General features: G+C 37.6%; 1 protein-coding gene across 1 annotated transcript in view; it reads left to right on the forward strand.

Moving 5' to 3' along the window:
- The window catches only part of LOC103805305 (thyroid adenoma-associated protein homolog), a gene marked incomplete at its 5' end in the record, with an annotated part of 126,108 nt that overhangs the window by 25,556 nt on the left and 83,475 nt on the right, over positions 1–17,077 (forward strand). Inside the window, 2 exons of the mRNA XM_009077947.1 lie at positions 54–185; positions 14,621–14,789. Of these exons, the coding sequence (XP_009076195.1) occupies positions 54–185; positions 14,621–14,789 (301 nt within the window). The remainder of the gene's footprint in view (positions 1–53; positions 186–14,620; positions 14,790–17,077) is intronic.

Below are 17,077 nucleotides of genomic sequence, written 5' to 3' on the forward strand. Positions count from 1 at the left end.
ATGAAGGAGGATGCATTTTTCACCAAATGCTTCTAACCCCTTTTTTTATTTAGTGAAGCTGAAGAGCTGAAAATCCATCCAAGCCTGTTTCTTTTGCTTTTAATCCTGGGAAGGCTGTATCCATCTCCAATGGATGGCACTCACTCAGCACTCAGCATGGCACCTTTTGTCCCTTTTATTATAAGGTAAGGTGATTTTGTGGTGATTTTTTTTGTGATAGGAGCTCTTTCTTGAGGCTGTGTGAATTTTTTTATAAAATGCCCTTTTAAGCTTATCTTCAGTTTTAATTCTAAAAGGAAAAAGCTGATGTTGGTTGGACTTCACTATGTTATTAGTACTTGTTTTGAGGGATTAGAAAGAATTTCAACTCATGCAAGCTATTGTATGGCTCATTTGTAAGTCTTCATCTGCCAGGTCTGTGCAACATGATTGCTGCTACAGGGAGGGTAGGTGAAAACTGATGAGCTTGACAGATTTTAGCAATGCAAGATATGCTATACAATCTTCTGATGGTTTTTTCAGTCCTGGAGAATGATTGTTTGTAACACGTAAATGGAATGTCTAATATGGAGATTTGTAGATATGTGTAGATGTATCTTTCCATATCCATCCAGGTATATACATACATAGCTAGATAAAGATATGGATCTGTCCTATATCTGCTACATTTCTAAGACAAATTTTCAAGTTTTTATACAGTGTAATTTTCATTTCTTTGGTAGTTACATGAAGATACTCAGCAGATATTTTTGCTACTTTATATGCCTCTGGTTTGGGATGGGGAACCTGATAGGGGAACCAGGGCTGTGATGGGTGAGAAGAAATGAGCATAATTGGTATTTAAGAGGAAGTCTGGCTATCTGTGTGAAAGCCTCAGTGCAGCAGGCTGAGAAACTTCTGTACTTAATCTTGCTCCTTTAGTAGTGAAACGTGACAGTTGCTGTTATCCTAAGGTCTTCCAATTTTTATGTTAAACTACTGTTTATTTTAGAAAATAATATCTCTTGCTTATTCTTCACAGTAGATGTGCTGTATCTCTTGCTTTTTACAGTGTATTTTGAATTTTCAAATCTGTAGTAGGAGTTTTTAAATGCACTGCATTTAACAATTAAAAATGTTTGGCTTTCTGCCATAGCTGAATCTTAAATGTTTTTTTGAGGTTAATGTTTAAAACTGATTGTTATATCATCAATTAGGTCTGGCTTTATGTCTTTATTAATGCACTGGATAATGCTTGTTTATTGATTTATTCATTAAATATAAAATTTATAGTTTCTGTTATCAGTAATAGTTTAACTTTTGATAAGCTTTTGGTCACAGCTTTTGAGTTTTGCCTTTATATTTACATTATGACCACTACTTTTGGCAAGATATGTACACCAGCAAGATAACTTTTCACACTTAGTTAGCTTATTATTGTATAACCTCGAGAAGATGTGTGGAGAAAACCCTAGTAAAATCTTTAAACTCAGAACCTGGAGTATTTAAGAGACCTGTATCATTGAACCTACCTTTCATTAACTGTATTCCTAAAGAGGAGTGATGTGGCAGATGAAGATGATGTTTTCTCCATTGCCATTCCCTTGAGTTTGACAGTAAGTGCTGCAGATACAGATATAAGGCTAGAATAAAATTCTTACATATTTCAGACAGAAAATTGTATGTGGGTGTACAGACCTGCATTTTCTGTCTGGTTACTTAGCAAAGCGTTGATATTTTTATGGTTGCCAGGGGACAATACCAAGGATTCTGCAGGGGAAATGTGTTTCTGATATAGCTCAGTGTGCTGTTACTGGCTGGATGTCTGAGTACAGTTCTTATGCCCTTGTTCTGTGAATGTCATGATTGTTTTCTGTTCATTCTGGATGTGTTAGTTGGAATACATAGAGATGATTTACCTCAGTAAGATAAACATATTTTCTCTTCTATTTCCCTTCCTATTTTCCATTCTACAATAGCAAATGAACAAAAGTAAAATTCTTTCCTGTTCATTTAGTTGTTCTCCAGAAGCTGGTAATGAAGACTGTTGTAATGTAAACCTCTTAGAGAAGATCAAAGATAAGGTCTGGTGCCCAAGGCCCTATGCATCAAGACAAATTGTATATATGAACTGTTCCTTTGACTTGCTCAATGCAGTCTTGTATTCTATAACATCTGTGTATACCTATAATTGCATGGTAGTCCAATGTGATTATCACATTTAATTATCATATTTTTATTGTGAGATTTGTACATTTCTGTTGCTGTGCCACTGTCAAGGAAATGTACCACTATACCATAAGGAGAGAGGAAAGGTGACTGTAACCTGTAACTGGTCTTGAAAACCTGTCAAGGGCTCAACACACAATGGAGTGGCATTCATTTGTTTCTCTGAGAAGATGAACAGAATACTGTGCAAGCGAATGAGCAGTTCTGTGAACAAAACTAAGCTGAGCAGAAGGAATTCAAATTGGGCTTTTGAAGAGTTTCACTTAAGCCTGAGTGGAATTTTCCATCTAGTGGGAGTAGAGCTGTGGTTGCTCTGACCGTGCTGAGATAAATTGCACAATATGAGCTGGATTAAACGCTACAAGGACAAATCTCAATCTCTGTGCTCATACTTGTTACTCCCTGTTGAACTAAGGCATTTGATTACCTATCTGCAGTTCTGTTAAAAGCTATTTTTGCCCCTTTCCCCTTGCAGATGTTTTATTTGGAAGGGAACACTTTGATTCACAACTTATTACCTCACTTTTTATTTTTTTTAAGAGCTAGATAGGTCTGTTTTAATGGTTACTTTCTAAGATGAAAGAATGTACAGAATGTTTTTGATTAACAAGGGAGGTAATCAGGAGGTAATGTTTTAAGTATGAAACAAAAACATAACCTCCCTTTTGCCTTCCCCTCCCCCTTTCAAAGACCTGTAATCTCTTCAGAATGATCTAGAATTGAGTTACCTTATGTCCTCTCCTACCATGGCATTGACAGGGTGTTTGTTTAGTGTTAAGTGTTCTGGGCTGAATGCTCTGAAGGAGTAAAATGGATTTTGCTATATTGACTTGGATGCTTTTCATTAATTGAAGCCTAGCTCTATTTCAGTGTGACTTTCTAATCTTTTAAGAAGTTTAAAAAAAGTTAGCTTTAAAATGTCAAACAATGTAAGGTTTTAAAAGCTTCTTGGGTGTATGTGCCTTGTCTTTCCCTTGGCAAAACTTAATTCTTCATGAAATTTCCCCTTTAAAGCTTCATCAAATAGACAGATTTCAAAGCAGTGTTGCTTCTAGGTATATTATGTTGCAAGTCATTGAAGAAACTTGCTGTCTGAGGTCAATTTAAATGGAAATGTGGACATCTTTCCGTGATATTAACACAGTTATGAAACAGACACAATTTTCTTGGGCAGAATTTTGTAACTTGCGTCTTTCTGTAAAATGGAGGGGCTAAATTGCAAAGTTCCCTGATGCTGTTTCTATTCAGGGACCAAGGTGGGTGGCAGTGAGAAGCACCAATCCTCTATAGCTGTCCTCTTCCCCCTTTACCCCTCTCCATTCACCACCCTGAAGAGACAGGGTTTTGGTTTTGCACTTGAGAGCTTGTCATTAGTGTACAAGGATAATCACTATGGCTGTTAGTTAATGATAGACACTAAGATGCAAGGAGAACAAAATTGTGGATGTTGATGAAGAATTTTCTGTGGGATGGTCTGTTGTCAGGTGCCCTGTTACCATAAGTCATTCGTAAAAGGGTGTCTAGAGAAGGAGAGGGGATGTCCATACTGTCTGTGAGCTAACTGGCAGCTCAAATGTCATCCTAGTAGCTGTGATAAATCTGTTACTTGAGTGGGCTGGGTGCTTCTGCTAGAGGGTACATGGTCTAGCTATCCCCTGGCATGGAGGAAACAACTGGAGATGGTATGATCTGCTAGAGGGTACATGGTCTAGTTATCCCCTGTCATGGAGGAAACAACTGGAGATGGTATGACTGTTTTTATTGGTACACTTTGTCTTGAAAGTTACTCTGTCTGCAGCTTGCTTGTCAGAACAGGCTCTGTGAAACCTCTTAATAGGCTTCTGGCAAGGTCAGCCTGGTAATTTTTTTTTTTTACATCACTCAGCTGAAGTGGTGCAGGGTGCCCAAAGTGCCCCTGTGGTACCTTTGCCACAGCAGTGCTGTGGCACTGGGGGCACCCACTGGCTGTGCAGGAGCTCACTGCAAGCACCACCACAGCATCCTGGTGGGGTCCTGTGAACTGTGTCCCTGCACAGCACTCTGGGGCATGCTGTGCCCGTGAAGTCCCTTCACTAAACTTCAGTTTCTTGGGATTTTCAGAGGGATTAGACCAGTCTCTTTAAAGATCTGTTACCACAGGGGCTTGGTGAATTCTTTTTGGATGTGTTACTTATGTTTCTTAGCAGACAATTGCATTTGTGAGTCTGTCCCCCTGCAAGAACTGCTGCAGACTGTTGACCCCAATTCCTTTCAAAATAGTAGGGAAAAGCAAAAAAAAGTCCTAGGGGCCTTGCTTCCACATGAGTCTTTAGTCCATGTTTGCAGTGTGGTGCTCTTGGTTTTACTTGCTCTTGGGTAAATATGCTAAGTTTTGTTGATTTTTAAAACATCTTAACAGATGCCAATCCAGACTAATATGCAGGTTACAGAAGATTTTTCTTAACATTTAAAAGTTAAGTCTCTGGTTTTGTTGTAAAAGGTCAGATTCCTGCAGTGAAGGCTGAGAGGTTCTGTGTATAACATATAGATTCCAGAAGTTGTTCTGTACAAAATGCTATTCAGAGATCAGGTCTTGTCAGATACCAACAAGCTTAGAAAGCTATTTTAAACATGCTGTTACTTAAAATACAAATTTCTACTAGAAATGCAAACTTGAATTTTAATCTCTTCTAGTTAATTTTGTTTTGTAGTTTTTGTTGACCAAAGTAACTGTCTTTAAAAATAGTTGCAGGAAGTTTAAACATAAATGTCCAGATGTGCTTTGCTTGAACCTAGTACAAAGATCTAATTGTTCTCAATAGTTTTCTGGTTAGGCAAAAATTTAAGATCTTTCCCATGTAATGAAGCAACCTTGTGATGCTGCTTTATGCTGTATCCATCAAATATGGATTTCAATTACCCAATATATTAATGTATTTATATTATTGTGCTGTCTTTTGCTGTTGACTGATTTGTCTCTGGTTCTTTGATGTTTTCCTACTAATAAGATGTAGAATGTTATTCTAATGCAGCTTTCTCTGTTTTTTCTGTCCTCATTATTTTCCCACTTAATAAATGCCTTGCATATTCCTTTATGTTGTTGCTCAGGTTACTTCAGTACAGATAAGAGGGAAATATTGCTTTAGTTCACATATTTTGCTTTTAAACAACAAATTCAATTACATAGAGCTGCATAAGTAAAATCAAGATCTTACTGTTTTAACCTGTGTGTACTAATATTGCAAATCATTGAGTCTGTTTTAGGCAGTTTGGAAAACGTGTATTAAATAAGTGAGATTGATCTAGGTATATTTTAGCTTCCTAGAAACCAGAGCACCTGATCATGAATTCTCAGGCTCTCTGAGTTACAGTTTGTGTCTTACTGTTTTATAAATTTGTGAGAGCTCACTTCTTAAGGAAGCATCTGAAGGAAAAAAGACCCAAGTGCAGTAATATTAATATTTTAGAAGGTGGTGTGAATTTAAGTGTTCACCAGTTCATAATGTTACTTGCATGTGGGCTGCTCTTTTGCAAAAGTTAGCCTTTGTTGACCTATGCCTATTAGTTTGATTGCTGTGTATTGTGTTTAATTATGTTAAATTATATTCAGCCTGTCAAGAGACTGATTCTGTTCCATAGCCGTGTGACAATGTTTGTGAGGGCTTCATGGAAATTGGGTCTAGGGTAAGATGGAATAATAAAGAAATTAAATTAAAGTGTAAAATCAAATGTGTGTGTGAAAAAAGTTTAAAGCCTTAGATTGAATAAAGAGCACAAGAGATGAGGGAGTGATGGAGTTGTAATAACAAGATATCTTCGATTTGTTTGAGAAGAGCTTGATTGAGGTCATTCCTGTATACCTTGTTTAAATTACTGTTTGTGTAAGTTGTTTAAATGCAAATTCCTTGATGTTTGTTTTGTTTCACACATGTACAGTTACATATGTGGGTTCAGTGTATCATCCTGTATCTGGCTTGAAAGCAGCCATCTGACTGTGCAGAATAAACACTGTTATCCTTTGGTAAGTGGCCAAACAAGGGAGATGGATGGTTGTGCAGAGTGTGCTTCCTCTGCCTTTCTCCTCTTTCTCCTGTATTTGAGTGTGGCATAGCAGCAGTGGGAGAATGAATACTGAAACTTGCCCATTTTCAACTGTCATTTCTGTAAGACTGAGAATCTTATCGGGGTCTGATAAGGAAAGAGTTTATTTGGGTTTTTATATTAGGTGAAAAGAGCTGCATGTGTTTGTTGCCACATTGTTGTATTAAAATAGCTGCTCTTGATTACAGTTGTTTGTGAAGGCATCTCCTTGGGTTCCCTTATCACATGCACATCATCTCAGTCTTTGGACTCTGTTTCTTTTCTTTGTCTTGCTTTTTTTCCCCTTCCTAATCTAATGTCTTATCAGTATAACTGCTCAGTGTTATAACTGTCTGCAATAATGTATTGTTTTGAATCCCTGTGATGCTGGGAACAGGCTCTAACTCTTTGGAATGTCCTGTCCTTGTTAAGGAAGCTTCTGGGGCTGAAGACAGCCTTTTGATTATGAGCAAGGTTCCCAAAACACATGAGCTGGCATAGGCATTTGGAGAAAGGAGCAATGTGCACCCCTAAAGCATACTTTGGTATTTAGTTTCTTAGTGTAGTAAATCTCTTGCTTGACATCTAAGGTGGAAATTTAGCATAGCTAGGGGAGAAGGAGGGAAGGAGAGGAATGCATTTCCCCATGGAGCACATCTCTTGTGAGCTAGAACTGGCTTGGAAATCTTCCATTTCTGTTTACAGTCTGTTCTCTGGGTAATCCTGGTTGCACAGCGATTGGTACTGATCAGTAAAAATATTTATGGTTCACTGTAAATATTTATGAATAAGAAGAGTTTCAGTCTTTTTATTTTTAGCATTTTAAAATAAGAAATAGAAAGCAGCTTGTTATTTTTTCCAGCTTGATAAAGTTCAAATTTCAGTGCTAGAGCAGACTGCTAAGGGCTTGATAGCCAGTAGGCTGCTCAGGACACTCTGATCAGCTAAAAATCCTTGTTCATATGGTACATTCTTTGCTGTCTTCCTGTCTTTTCTCTGAGACTGGGCAGATATATTTTTCATGTCCAAGTGGTTCTGATGGGAAATATTACAACCCTTAGGTATTCATCATTGATTCCTTATTCCAGTTTTCACTGTGTTTATCAATCATTGGCAGATTACCACGTGAAGCAATTTAAGAAATACTCCCAAACTGTAGGGAGCTGTCAGATTCCTGGGAAATAAAAGGTGGTGTCTAGCACAGGGCACTGAGAGTAACTATCTTTCTTCAGTATTGCTGACTCCTGAAGAGGGCCAGTGGCTCTGCTCCTGGGTTAAAACTTGATGTATACTCCTTATTTGAAACACAGTCTAATAAAAAATATAATGAAGTAATCAACTGTCAACACACAATTGGCGAACTAATTGTACTATTCATTTATATACTCAAAGTTAACCAGTCAGTAAGTCCTTTGCTGGTCAAGATAAGTAACCAAATAATAACATTTAGCTCATTCTGCAAAAGTATTTGTAGAAAGGAACATGAAAATGAAGAGAAATAATGCATACTATCCAGAGGATGGTAAGGGAAGCCAAGTATAATGATATTGAAAAAGGCCAATATTATTTAAAAAGTCTCAATAAGTTTGAGAAGAGTCAATATTGGGAAGTCTGTTTAGCAATGGGCTAGGTACTTTGAGTGGTATGGCTGAAAGGGAAGTGTGTTTGAAAACCCAGATCCTTTGGATTTTTTCTTGGTTCTGATGATGTTTTAAAAATTGCTTGTGTTGTAGTCTTGTTTACAACCAGCTGAAGCTTTCAAAATCATCACAAGGTGCTGAGACTTGATTTATTTCCTCAACTTCCCTTTGATAGAGTTCAGAATAATGATACGGTTAGTTGCTAAGACAGAAAGTAATTTATATACATTCTTGTTGTGTTTTTTTTCCCCACAACTATTTGGGTAGTGAGTGGTGTGTTTTTCTTTCTGTTCTTCTGCAGTTGTGAAACATCACAGTAACTATTCACAAATTAACAAAGTTGAAAGATAATTGTGAATTAAAATTTTTCTTTTACATGTTCTTAAGAGCTGTTGGGTTTTTTCTCTAGAATGCTTTGAATTGAAAACAGAGGCTCTAGCATCATGTGACTTCAACAAATAGTTAAATAAACTTAGAGGTTAGCTACCTGGAGATATTATTTGAGATTTCTTGATGGGAATGTAGTAAGAGAGATGCCATTGAAATTGTGTCAGCATGTCCTGTAGTAAATCTCCATTTGAAGGTAACATATTTCTGTTGGTCTGAAGTTTACACACAGGATTAGTAAGAGTTTTCATAAGCTAACATGTTAGAGTTCTTAGGTGTTTTGGCTTGCTGAACCACAACAATTCAAGTTTCTGATGTTGATTCATCTTGGTATTAGCTGGCCACTTTTTTACAATACACTAGACCTTGGTGACAAGAAGGGAGAAATGTCAAACTTCTTCCTAGAAAGCCCTTGGAAACATATGGAGAAACAACTCCTGGCATAGCTTGTGGACTGCTTTCAGAAATAAAAGCCTGTGTACTTTGCCTACATGATTTCTGCAGTATTTGCAGCTACTCTGATTCATTAAGAGCTTGGAAAACACTGCCTTTACAAAAACATAAGGTTTTATCTTAATTGCCCAAGTTGGAAGAATAAAATACTTAACACAGTGTATAAAGACACTTGAAGTTTGGGCAACCATTAACTTCACTTTAAAGGAAATAGATAAGAATTTAGAAGTTTAGTACTGCATAAATAACCTGAAATTAAGCTTGATTTGTTTCTTTCCATGGTTTTGTTCAAACATTTTCTGAACTACATTCCTGTGTTGCTTATAGATCTAAAATCTCCTGCAAACTGTTGATACTTCTGTAATGTTTTTCTACTTGTCAGGTAAATATTGAGAAGCTATATCAAAACTCAGATTATTCTGGTGTTTTTTTGGTTCTTAATTTCAGATTAAAGAACAAAAAATTATCTTCAGGCCAGTTGTAATTTTCCACAGAGAAATAACTTTTTAAAATTAAGTTCTTTGGATAATTTAAATGCTAAGGAACACAAAAATCTACCAGAATGGAAAATAATTGTGTTTCCTTAGAAGAAAAGCACAAACAAGAAAATCATAAATGAGCAAAAGAAACTTTGGGTACATGTATAGCTAATAATTGTCCATGTTCCAGGAAACCTTACTCTGACAGTGGTGAATAGGTACTGTCATGCTGACTTGTCCCCAGTATGGAGTCCAAGTAATGTTAACTGTCTGGAAGCATGTAAATGCTATTTTTGGACCTCACTTTGGTTGGAAATGTGTTACACTGCATTTGAAAGTTGCTAAATGTATTTCCTTGGGAGATAATTTAAAGGCAAAAAATGAACTAGTATGTAACTATAATGAATGCATACAATGCTGTTGAATCTTAATAGCTAAACTTTTTCTAATAGGAACTGAATCTGTTATTAAATACTTTTCTCTGTGATCTGTGATCACCATCCATTTTTTCCCTATCCTTGTTTTCCCCTAATGTAATTTCATGTTTTTAGTTCTTCCTTTAGAACCGAGAACATGACTGGAACTGTATAGCTGTGTGCTGGTGGAAAGACAAAATAGTGTGTCTATAGAATCAGACTGAAACCTTATTACAATTTTTTCTTACAGTGCATTTGTTACGACCTTGTGGCTTAACTAGCTCTAGGGTTTAAAGAGTAGTATTGATTTGATTTTTATTTATTCATGTTTTTGTAATCAGTTTTATCTCTTCAGAACCCTAGAGGCTGACAAAATGCTTTAACCTGCAGGCACAGTTGGTTGGTTTGAATTGCAAGTGTGTTTTTCCTGCATCATGCTGCCCTCTTCTCCCAAACTCTTTGTGATGGTGGTAGGATACTTGGTGTGACTTACAAGCTCAGAGGCCCCTTCTGCTGAATGTTCTCTGTATTGTTAATAAGCAATGACAGAGGTAGGAATGCACAGATTGCTGTGACAGCATCCAGTAAACTTGGAAACAGATATTCCTCTCCTTGTTAGTCCTTCTAAAAACTGTGGGTATTATTTAATATAATGCACATATTTTTTGCTACAGGTGTGATTTTTCAAATTAATTCTACTCTTTTGTTTATGTGACCTTCATATAAAAGGTGATCCTTATTTGCTTTGTTAATTTGGATCATATAAAGTCTGTTGAGGGGGTGTAATAAGAAAGGGAGGAAAATAAGCACAGGAAACACCTGCAGGTTTGTTGGGTTTTTTCCGTTTTTTTTTTCCAAAAGCAGTTTAAGATATTTTTATTTACAGCTAGTGTTCTGTTGTTTTGTAGCCAGAGTAATAAATTAGCTACTTTGATGTGTGCAGAGGAGTATGGAATCTTTGTGCCTTACGAGAGTTGGTCATAAATTATGTCAGTTGGGAGGGTTGTTCAGGATCTAAGTGTTAAAGCTGGAATGGAGCAGTGGAAAGGCATTGAATCTACAGTTACACAAAGTGAAACCTCAGATTTATTGACTTTTTGTTCTTGATCATGGACTGTTTGAAATAAACATGTTTACATCCAATGCCTCATGCACCTAGATAAACAGTACTGAGTTCAAGGTGAAATACAGGAGTTATTAATAGCCCTCAGGATTTAATAGAAGTATATCATATGAGGTTTGTGCAAGTTTCATGCTTGTTGCTACCTTGAAATGTAATAAAATTAGCTTGGCATACTGTATGTTTTTACATATGACAACATTTTAGATAATTCCTAGATTTTAAAGCCTACTTACACATGACCTGAATGTAAAGGAAGTGTCACATACTAAAACACTCTCCCCTCTCCCTGAAGTACTTTTCGAGTCAAAGGAAATGGAAAAGTTTTAAATGCAGGTTTGCATACACATCCATGGTGTATGGATGCTAGACTCCATTGCTCATACTTGCCTGCAGAGAGGATGGCAGATTTTAGTCATATTGTTGGCAGGTGAAGCTCAGAGTCTGGATGGTGAAGTGACCAAAGCTGGAGGTCCTGTTCTTTTCTGCCAGTGTCCTGCCAAGGCAATGCCATCACATAAACGAAGCTGATCTCAAGGATGGCAGTGTGCTAAATTGCTGCAGGAAGGGTAACCTGAATAGTTTAATAGCCTTTGTTTCCTTAAGCTACTAAGTTTTGCTGCAGGCACAAACAGTTACTGTGATTGCCATAACTATGTAATATTTCTTTTGTGAGATTGCTTTCCATAATTGTTGCTAAATCCTGGATAAAACAAATATTTAAAAATACAGGTGGTAGACTCAGTGTAGAGTTGCTCTTGGAGCTTGGTCTAACAATAAATTGCTACATTGGGATAGGTTTTTATTTTTCTGTTGCTCAGTTGTTTTATTTGCATTCACTCTTTCTATCCCTTTTTGCGAATTGATCCTGTTTAGTTTTATTTATAGATAAGAGATTTTATCTTAGTGGGATGCAGTAAAAATAAAACCTGCCTAACCTAGAGTGCTGTTACAGGATAGAAAAACGAGTGTGTATTTTGACATTCTTCTGGCAAACTTCTTGCATGATTCAGGAGTGAAGCCAAGTGCCTTCAAAACATTCTCATGTATACCTAAGGTCCTTAAGAGTACGCAGAAGTTCAGGGATAAGTCTCTGATGGTGACTTGGCATGACATCTTGCTTATGTTTGTGAAAGTAAAGGTGTTTTTGAAATGCTATCAGTAGTTTCATGCGGGGGGTAGGGAACAACCAATTTTCTCTGAGTAATAGATTTTAAAAAGTAAACAAACTTATTTTAGATCAAGTTGTAGAAGCAGTAGAAATACTAACCCCTCTCAGCTTTGGGAAGCTATTTGCTAATGTGGAATACCTTCCATGTGTTCCCATGTGTGCTCCTATATAGCAGATACTTTGTTCTTAAACTTTGTGATGCTTTTTTTCCTTACTAATGACTTCATAGGAGTGCTTTTCTCAGGGTTGCCACTAAGATGTCAGTTCCTCTGAGTATACTGTGTGTCAGTCTGTAGTGTGAGAAGTTTGCATTAATATACAGCTAGTGTATAGTAGTGGTGGGTTGGTGACTGGGTTGCCTTTTGGGCAAGTAGGAGCTCTGGGTTTGCATTTCCCTCAGTCATAACAAGTTCCAGAACCAGGTCCACTGTGTCCTGGGTGAGTTCTCCATGACTGGGTACCTGTGCATGTGCTCAGTGGGAGGACTTTAGGCAGCCAAGAAAATTTTGCCTGCAATATGAAACTGTTTTCTTCTTAATAAATATAGAGCAGTCACTTCTATTTCCATAATAAATTTGATAAAATAATAGTGTGGAACAAAATTTGACGTGTAACATTTCCATGTATGTATATGGATGCATTATAAGTCTTTGATGTCCAATTTTAAAAGACAACAAAGTCAGGTTATTGAAAAATATTTATTAGTATTATACATGTCTAAATATGTAGATAATGCACTATATATAAGAAAAAAATTATTAATAGGAAAAACCCCACAGAATTCCATTCTAGTTCATGAAGCATGCAGCATTGTGTGAGTTAGAGGAAACCATGGCATTTAACCCATTTTCCACTCCTGTGAAGACATACCAGATTCCTTGGGATTTGTAAAAAGTCATAAACAAAATAACATTCTTGAATATACAATTATAGCTGATTAAAAACTAGGCATTCGTTACAGCATCAGTGTTGCTGCTGCTTGGAAAGAACATCTATGTGTGAGAAACTGTTAGTTAAGAAAACATGGTTTAGCAGAACTAAAGGAATGGTTGAGACAAATCACTTCTCAGGTTTAAGTTTGCTGTGCAGCAGATGTTTTTGTTAAAAAAAAAAGGAAGTTTTTTTAGGAAGAGCTAAGCTGAACTTCTTGCACCTTGTCATTACAGAGTTGAAGCTTTTTGTATGGAAGAGCCTCCAGTTGTGACTGCTCTGCTTTGCTCATGCATCCTATTGTAAAGAATAGACAGTCTTTGAAAAGGAAATGCAAAGATGACCTTTGTAAAAATCATTCCCTGTTAGGGAAAACATGGTGAGGTGGAAGATAGAACGTGCTGCCATACTGCCAGCATGAAAATTCCCAAAGAACCCTGTCATTTGGGGATAGTACAGCTCTCTAGTTCCTCTGAATGAGGTCTGTGTTTTTCAGGCATGCCATGGCATAACATGACTATTTCAGTTAAGACTGTTTAGTTTCTTGTGTTCAAAACCCTATTAATTTAGTTGCTGGTTCAAGATGGAAACTATTTTCTGTATTTCTTTGATGTGAATTAAAGTAAACTACTACTTTGAGTGTTGATTTACATTTGCTGGAGCTATTTGAAAACTAAGGATACCTTTTAATTTCAGTTAATTTTTAAATATGTAGGCATGACCCTGCAGGGTTTTTTTTTGGTAGAGGTCAAAAGTGGTTTGCTCATTTTTGCAGGGGATAATCTCAACTGCATGTGATTTTGTAAACTGAAAATACATGAGAAGAAATTCAGGAAAAGGATGAGAGGATTAGAGTAGGGAAGGCAATCTCAGTCATCACAGTCAGCTGGGAGGTATCAGAGCATGACTTGTGTACACAGCCATACTGTGTGCAACATCACCTAAGTTGTTTGGCCTTTCATGTGTAAATCCTGTGAGTATTGTGTCCAGTTTTGAGCTGTTCAGTACAAGAGGGACGTGGAGCTCCTGGAGTGGCAATGAAGATGGTTAAGGGACTGGAACATCTCACTTAAGAGGAAAGGATGAGGAAGTTGGGCCTGTTTAGTCTTGAGAAGAGATGACTGAGAGAGGGCCTCATTAAAGTATTCAAGTACATAAATGGGAAGTGCCAAGATGGTGGAGCCAGACTCTTCTCACTTGTGGAAGCCAATAAAACAAGAGGTAATGGACAAAAACTGATGCACAGGAAGTTCCTCTTAGTACAAGGAAGAACTTCTTTACTGTGCAAGTCACTGAACACTGGAACAGATTGCCCAGAGAGGTCATGGATTCTCCCTCACTGGATGTATTCAAGAACCATCTGGATGCAGTCCTGAGTTGTGTGCTGTAGGATGGCCCTGCTCGAGTAGGGAGGTGAGACCAGATGATTCATTGTGGTCCCTTCCAACCTAACTGATTCTGTGATAAATGTCAGGAAAGATGGTGCAGGACCATATTATCTGCTTTGTGGCATAATTGCATGTTCAGGTTTTTTTTCCATTTGGGTAAAAACTTGTGAAGGACAAAAAGCCTCCACCATAGCTCTAGTATGACTTATGTTTCTGTCCAAATATTCTTTTACTCCTGAGAAGGAAGACTGTATATTAGATTTGTGAAAAATAAGTTTTAGTTTTCACTGAATTATCCTTTGTTTTGTTTTAGCCACCATAGTGGATTGCAGCTAGATGACAAAAATTAAGTGTTTCTCCTTTTTCTAGGTGTGGGCACTCTCCTGTGTACCGCTGCCGTGAGATGTCAGGTCGGGCTCTTGTTCCATTTGTTATGGTGAATGAAGTACCACATACCGTGCTGTCCTTGCTCAAGGGGCTTCCAGACTCTACCAGTCCTTGCATACGACAGAATAGTATTCATGGAACACTTCTGCAAGTAAGTTTATGGGGTTTTGGTGGTTGTTGGTGGTTTTTTCTGTTGCGGTTTTGTTGGGTTTTTTGGTCATACTTGACAGCCAGGTAACACACACTGAGTTGTGCTTAATGTTCACATGTTGTCAAAATATATATATAAAAGTGCTTTTGAATTGATTCTGTCAGATGATAAATGTGGAATGCCCATTTCAGCTGTCATTAGAAGGCAGTAAGCTGTAAATAGTAACATTTACATTTCATAGAATGTTTCATCTCTAGAGATTTGAGTGCTGCTTTAAGAGTAAGTATCTTTATCTGAACATATTTACAGAGAGATCTATGGGACTTGCCCAGAATGACTGAGCAAATCTGTGGCAAAGCTGAACTCCAAGCACCAATAGCATCATATATATTGAGACTTGCTACTTACCCACGTATTTATTTATTACTTCATTTCCTTTTCCTGCTACACCAACAGCTTCCTGTCAGTTTGGTATACAAGTTGTGGTAAACTTTACGTTGTTGTCTTCTGGAAACATTCTGGAGAACAGCTCACTATCAGAAATTTCTTCATTCCCTATCTATCCTTCCCTTGGTTTATGACAGTCAGTTCACTATGTTTGGCTTTTAAGCTATCATGGTAATAAGTTACTCATTTTTATTGCCTGTTTTTCATGAGCAGCCCTCCAACAAAGCCATATTGTACACAGTGAGCTCTGTTGGTCTGCCTTGGCTGGCAAGACCAACTTACCTTTCCCACTGTACTTACATGTTCCCACTGTAAGCTGTATGGTGAGGTGTGTATGATTGCTTTGACAAACCTAGGAGGGGGAAATGAGTGAAGTCCCTCTAGGGCTATTACTGTCAGCTTTTCCTGTAAAGGGTTTCAGGCAATTGAATCTGCATTTGGATGACGATTGGTTACAATGAAGGTTGCTGCAGGCTGTGGGATGATCTTCTGCTCTGAAAAGTAGTCTGTGTACCTGATACATGCAAGTGGTGAGATCTGTGAGCTGCTGCATCTGCGTGGGAAGGGGGAGATTGCCATCATCAAATTACCTGTGCATCTTTTAGGCATGGATTAGGAGGAAGGAAGATTTAATGACTTCTCCCTCATCATTCGCTGCTTGTATGTAGGGAACTGTGTGACTTTTAAGTGTGCCTCCATTTGCTGCCTTCATCAGGAGGTAGATTGCACTGTCCAAGATAAAGGTTTTCATAGAAGTTCCCAAATGCACATATCATCGAGGAGCAATTTCTGTCTGCAAGCTGCTAGGTTCATGATGAGTATTTACATTTGTGGTGGTACTTTGTACCAGCTAATCAAACCACTGCATAGAATAAAATAAAAAACTCCAACCCTATGCTGGTCTGTCATGTCCTTGCAGGTGGATCCTTCCTGTTGTGACCGGTTTTGGTCACTGCTGTAACTCAGAGTCACAGAAATTCTGCTTGGTGTGCTGTGGTGCCTAGGAAGATTTCTCTCCATTCCCCATCTTCGCATCTGGAGCCTGGCTGGTAGCTTCTCTTCTCACTGCAGTCTTCTCACTTAGTACTGTTCCTTTGCCACTCCTACTGATTTATCCTGAGATTTGTTCCCAGAGCATATGCCAGTGTTTTGCATTGCAAGAGAAAAGCTGAATCTCCTTCTGTCTGGGGACCTGTTGAAGGACATGCAAAATGAATCTGACACTGGAGGATATGGCTTAGGGGTTACAGCAGAGTGGCAGGCTAATGGCTGGACTTGATGATATTAGAAGTCTCTTCCAACCCTGATGATTCTAAATATAACTGGCAGGAGACAGAGGAAACAGAGAATTGGTTATGCTTTGATGCAGGGTTAAAACTTCATGAAGATAAAAATGGAAATTCACTTATTTAATGTTGTTATGAGTGTCATCAGTCAGCAAGCAGTTGCTCTTCACAAATTGTTATGCTTAGTATTAAACTTTAATCTGCACTGAATTTTCCCACAAAATTCTGTAGTTTCAGTTAGCTAAATCGGTATTAGAGCAGTAGGATGGTTCAAAGAAGCGTGTGGGTGTTGTTTTTGTGGGGTTTTTTTTGTTTGTTTTGTATGTTCACTAATTCAAACAGTTGCATAGGAATGCAAAGTCTTGTGCAAGGAATTTTGGCTTGAGTTTTTGAACCTTTTTTGTTTTGTGTTTGAAACAAGCAGCACTGTTGCATCTCTCTCAAATCCAAGAACAGACTGAGTCACATCCACTTAGTTGCATGTGACAGAAATTAGAATTAATAACAGAGGGCTTCATAACTTTTTATATTATTTAACATTAAATTTAAAGATTT

Source organism: Acanthisitta chloris, unplaced genomic scaffold, assembly GCF_000695815.1.
Source record: "Acanthisitta chloris isolate BGI_N310 unplaced genomic scaffold, ASM69581v1 scaffold13037, whole genome shotgun sequence".
In the NCBI taxonomy this organism is placed as follows: Eukaryota; Metazoa; Chordata; class Aves; order Passeriformes; family Acanthisittidae; genus Acanthisitta; species Acanthisitta chloris.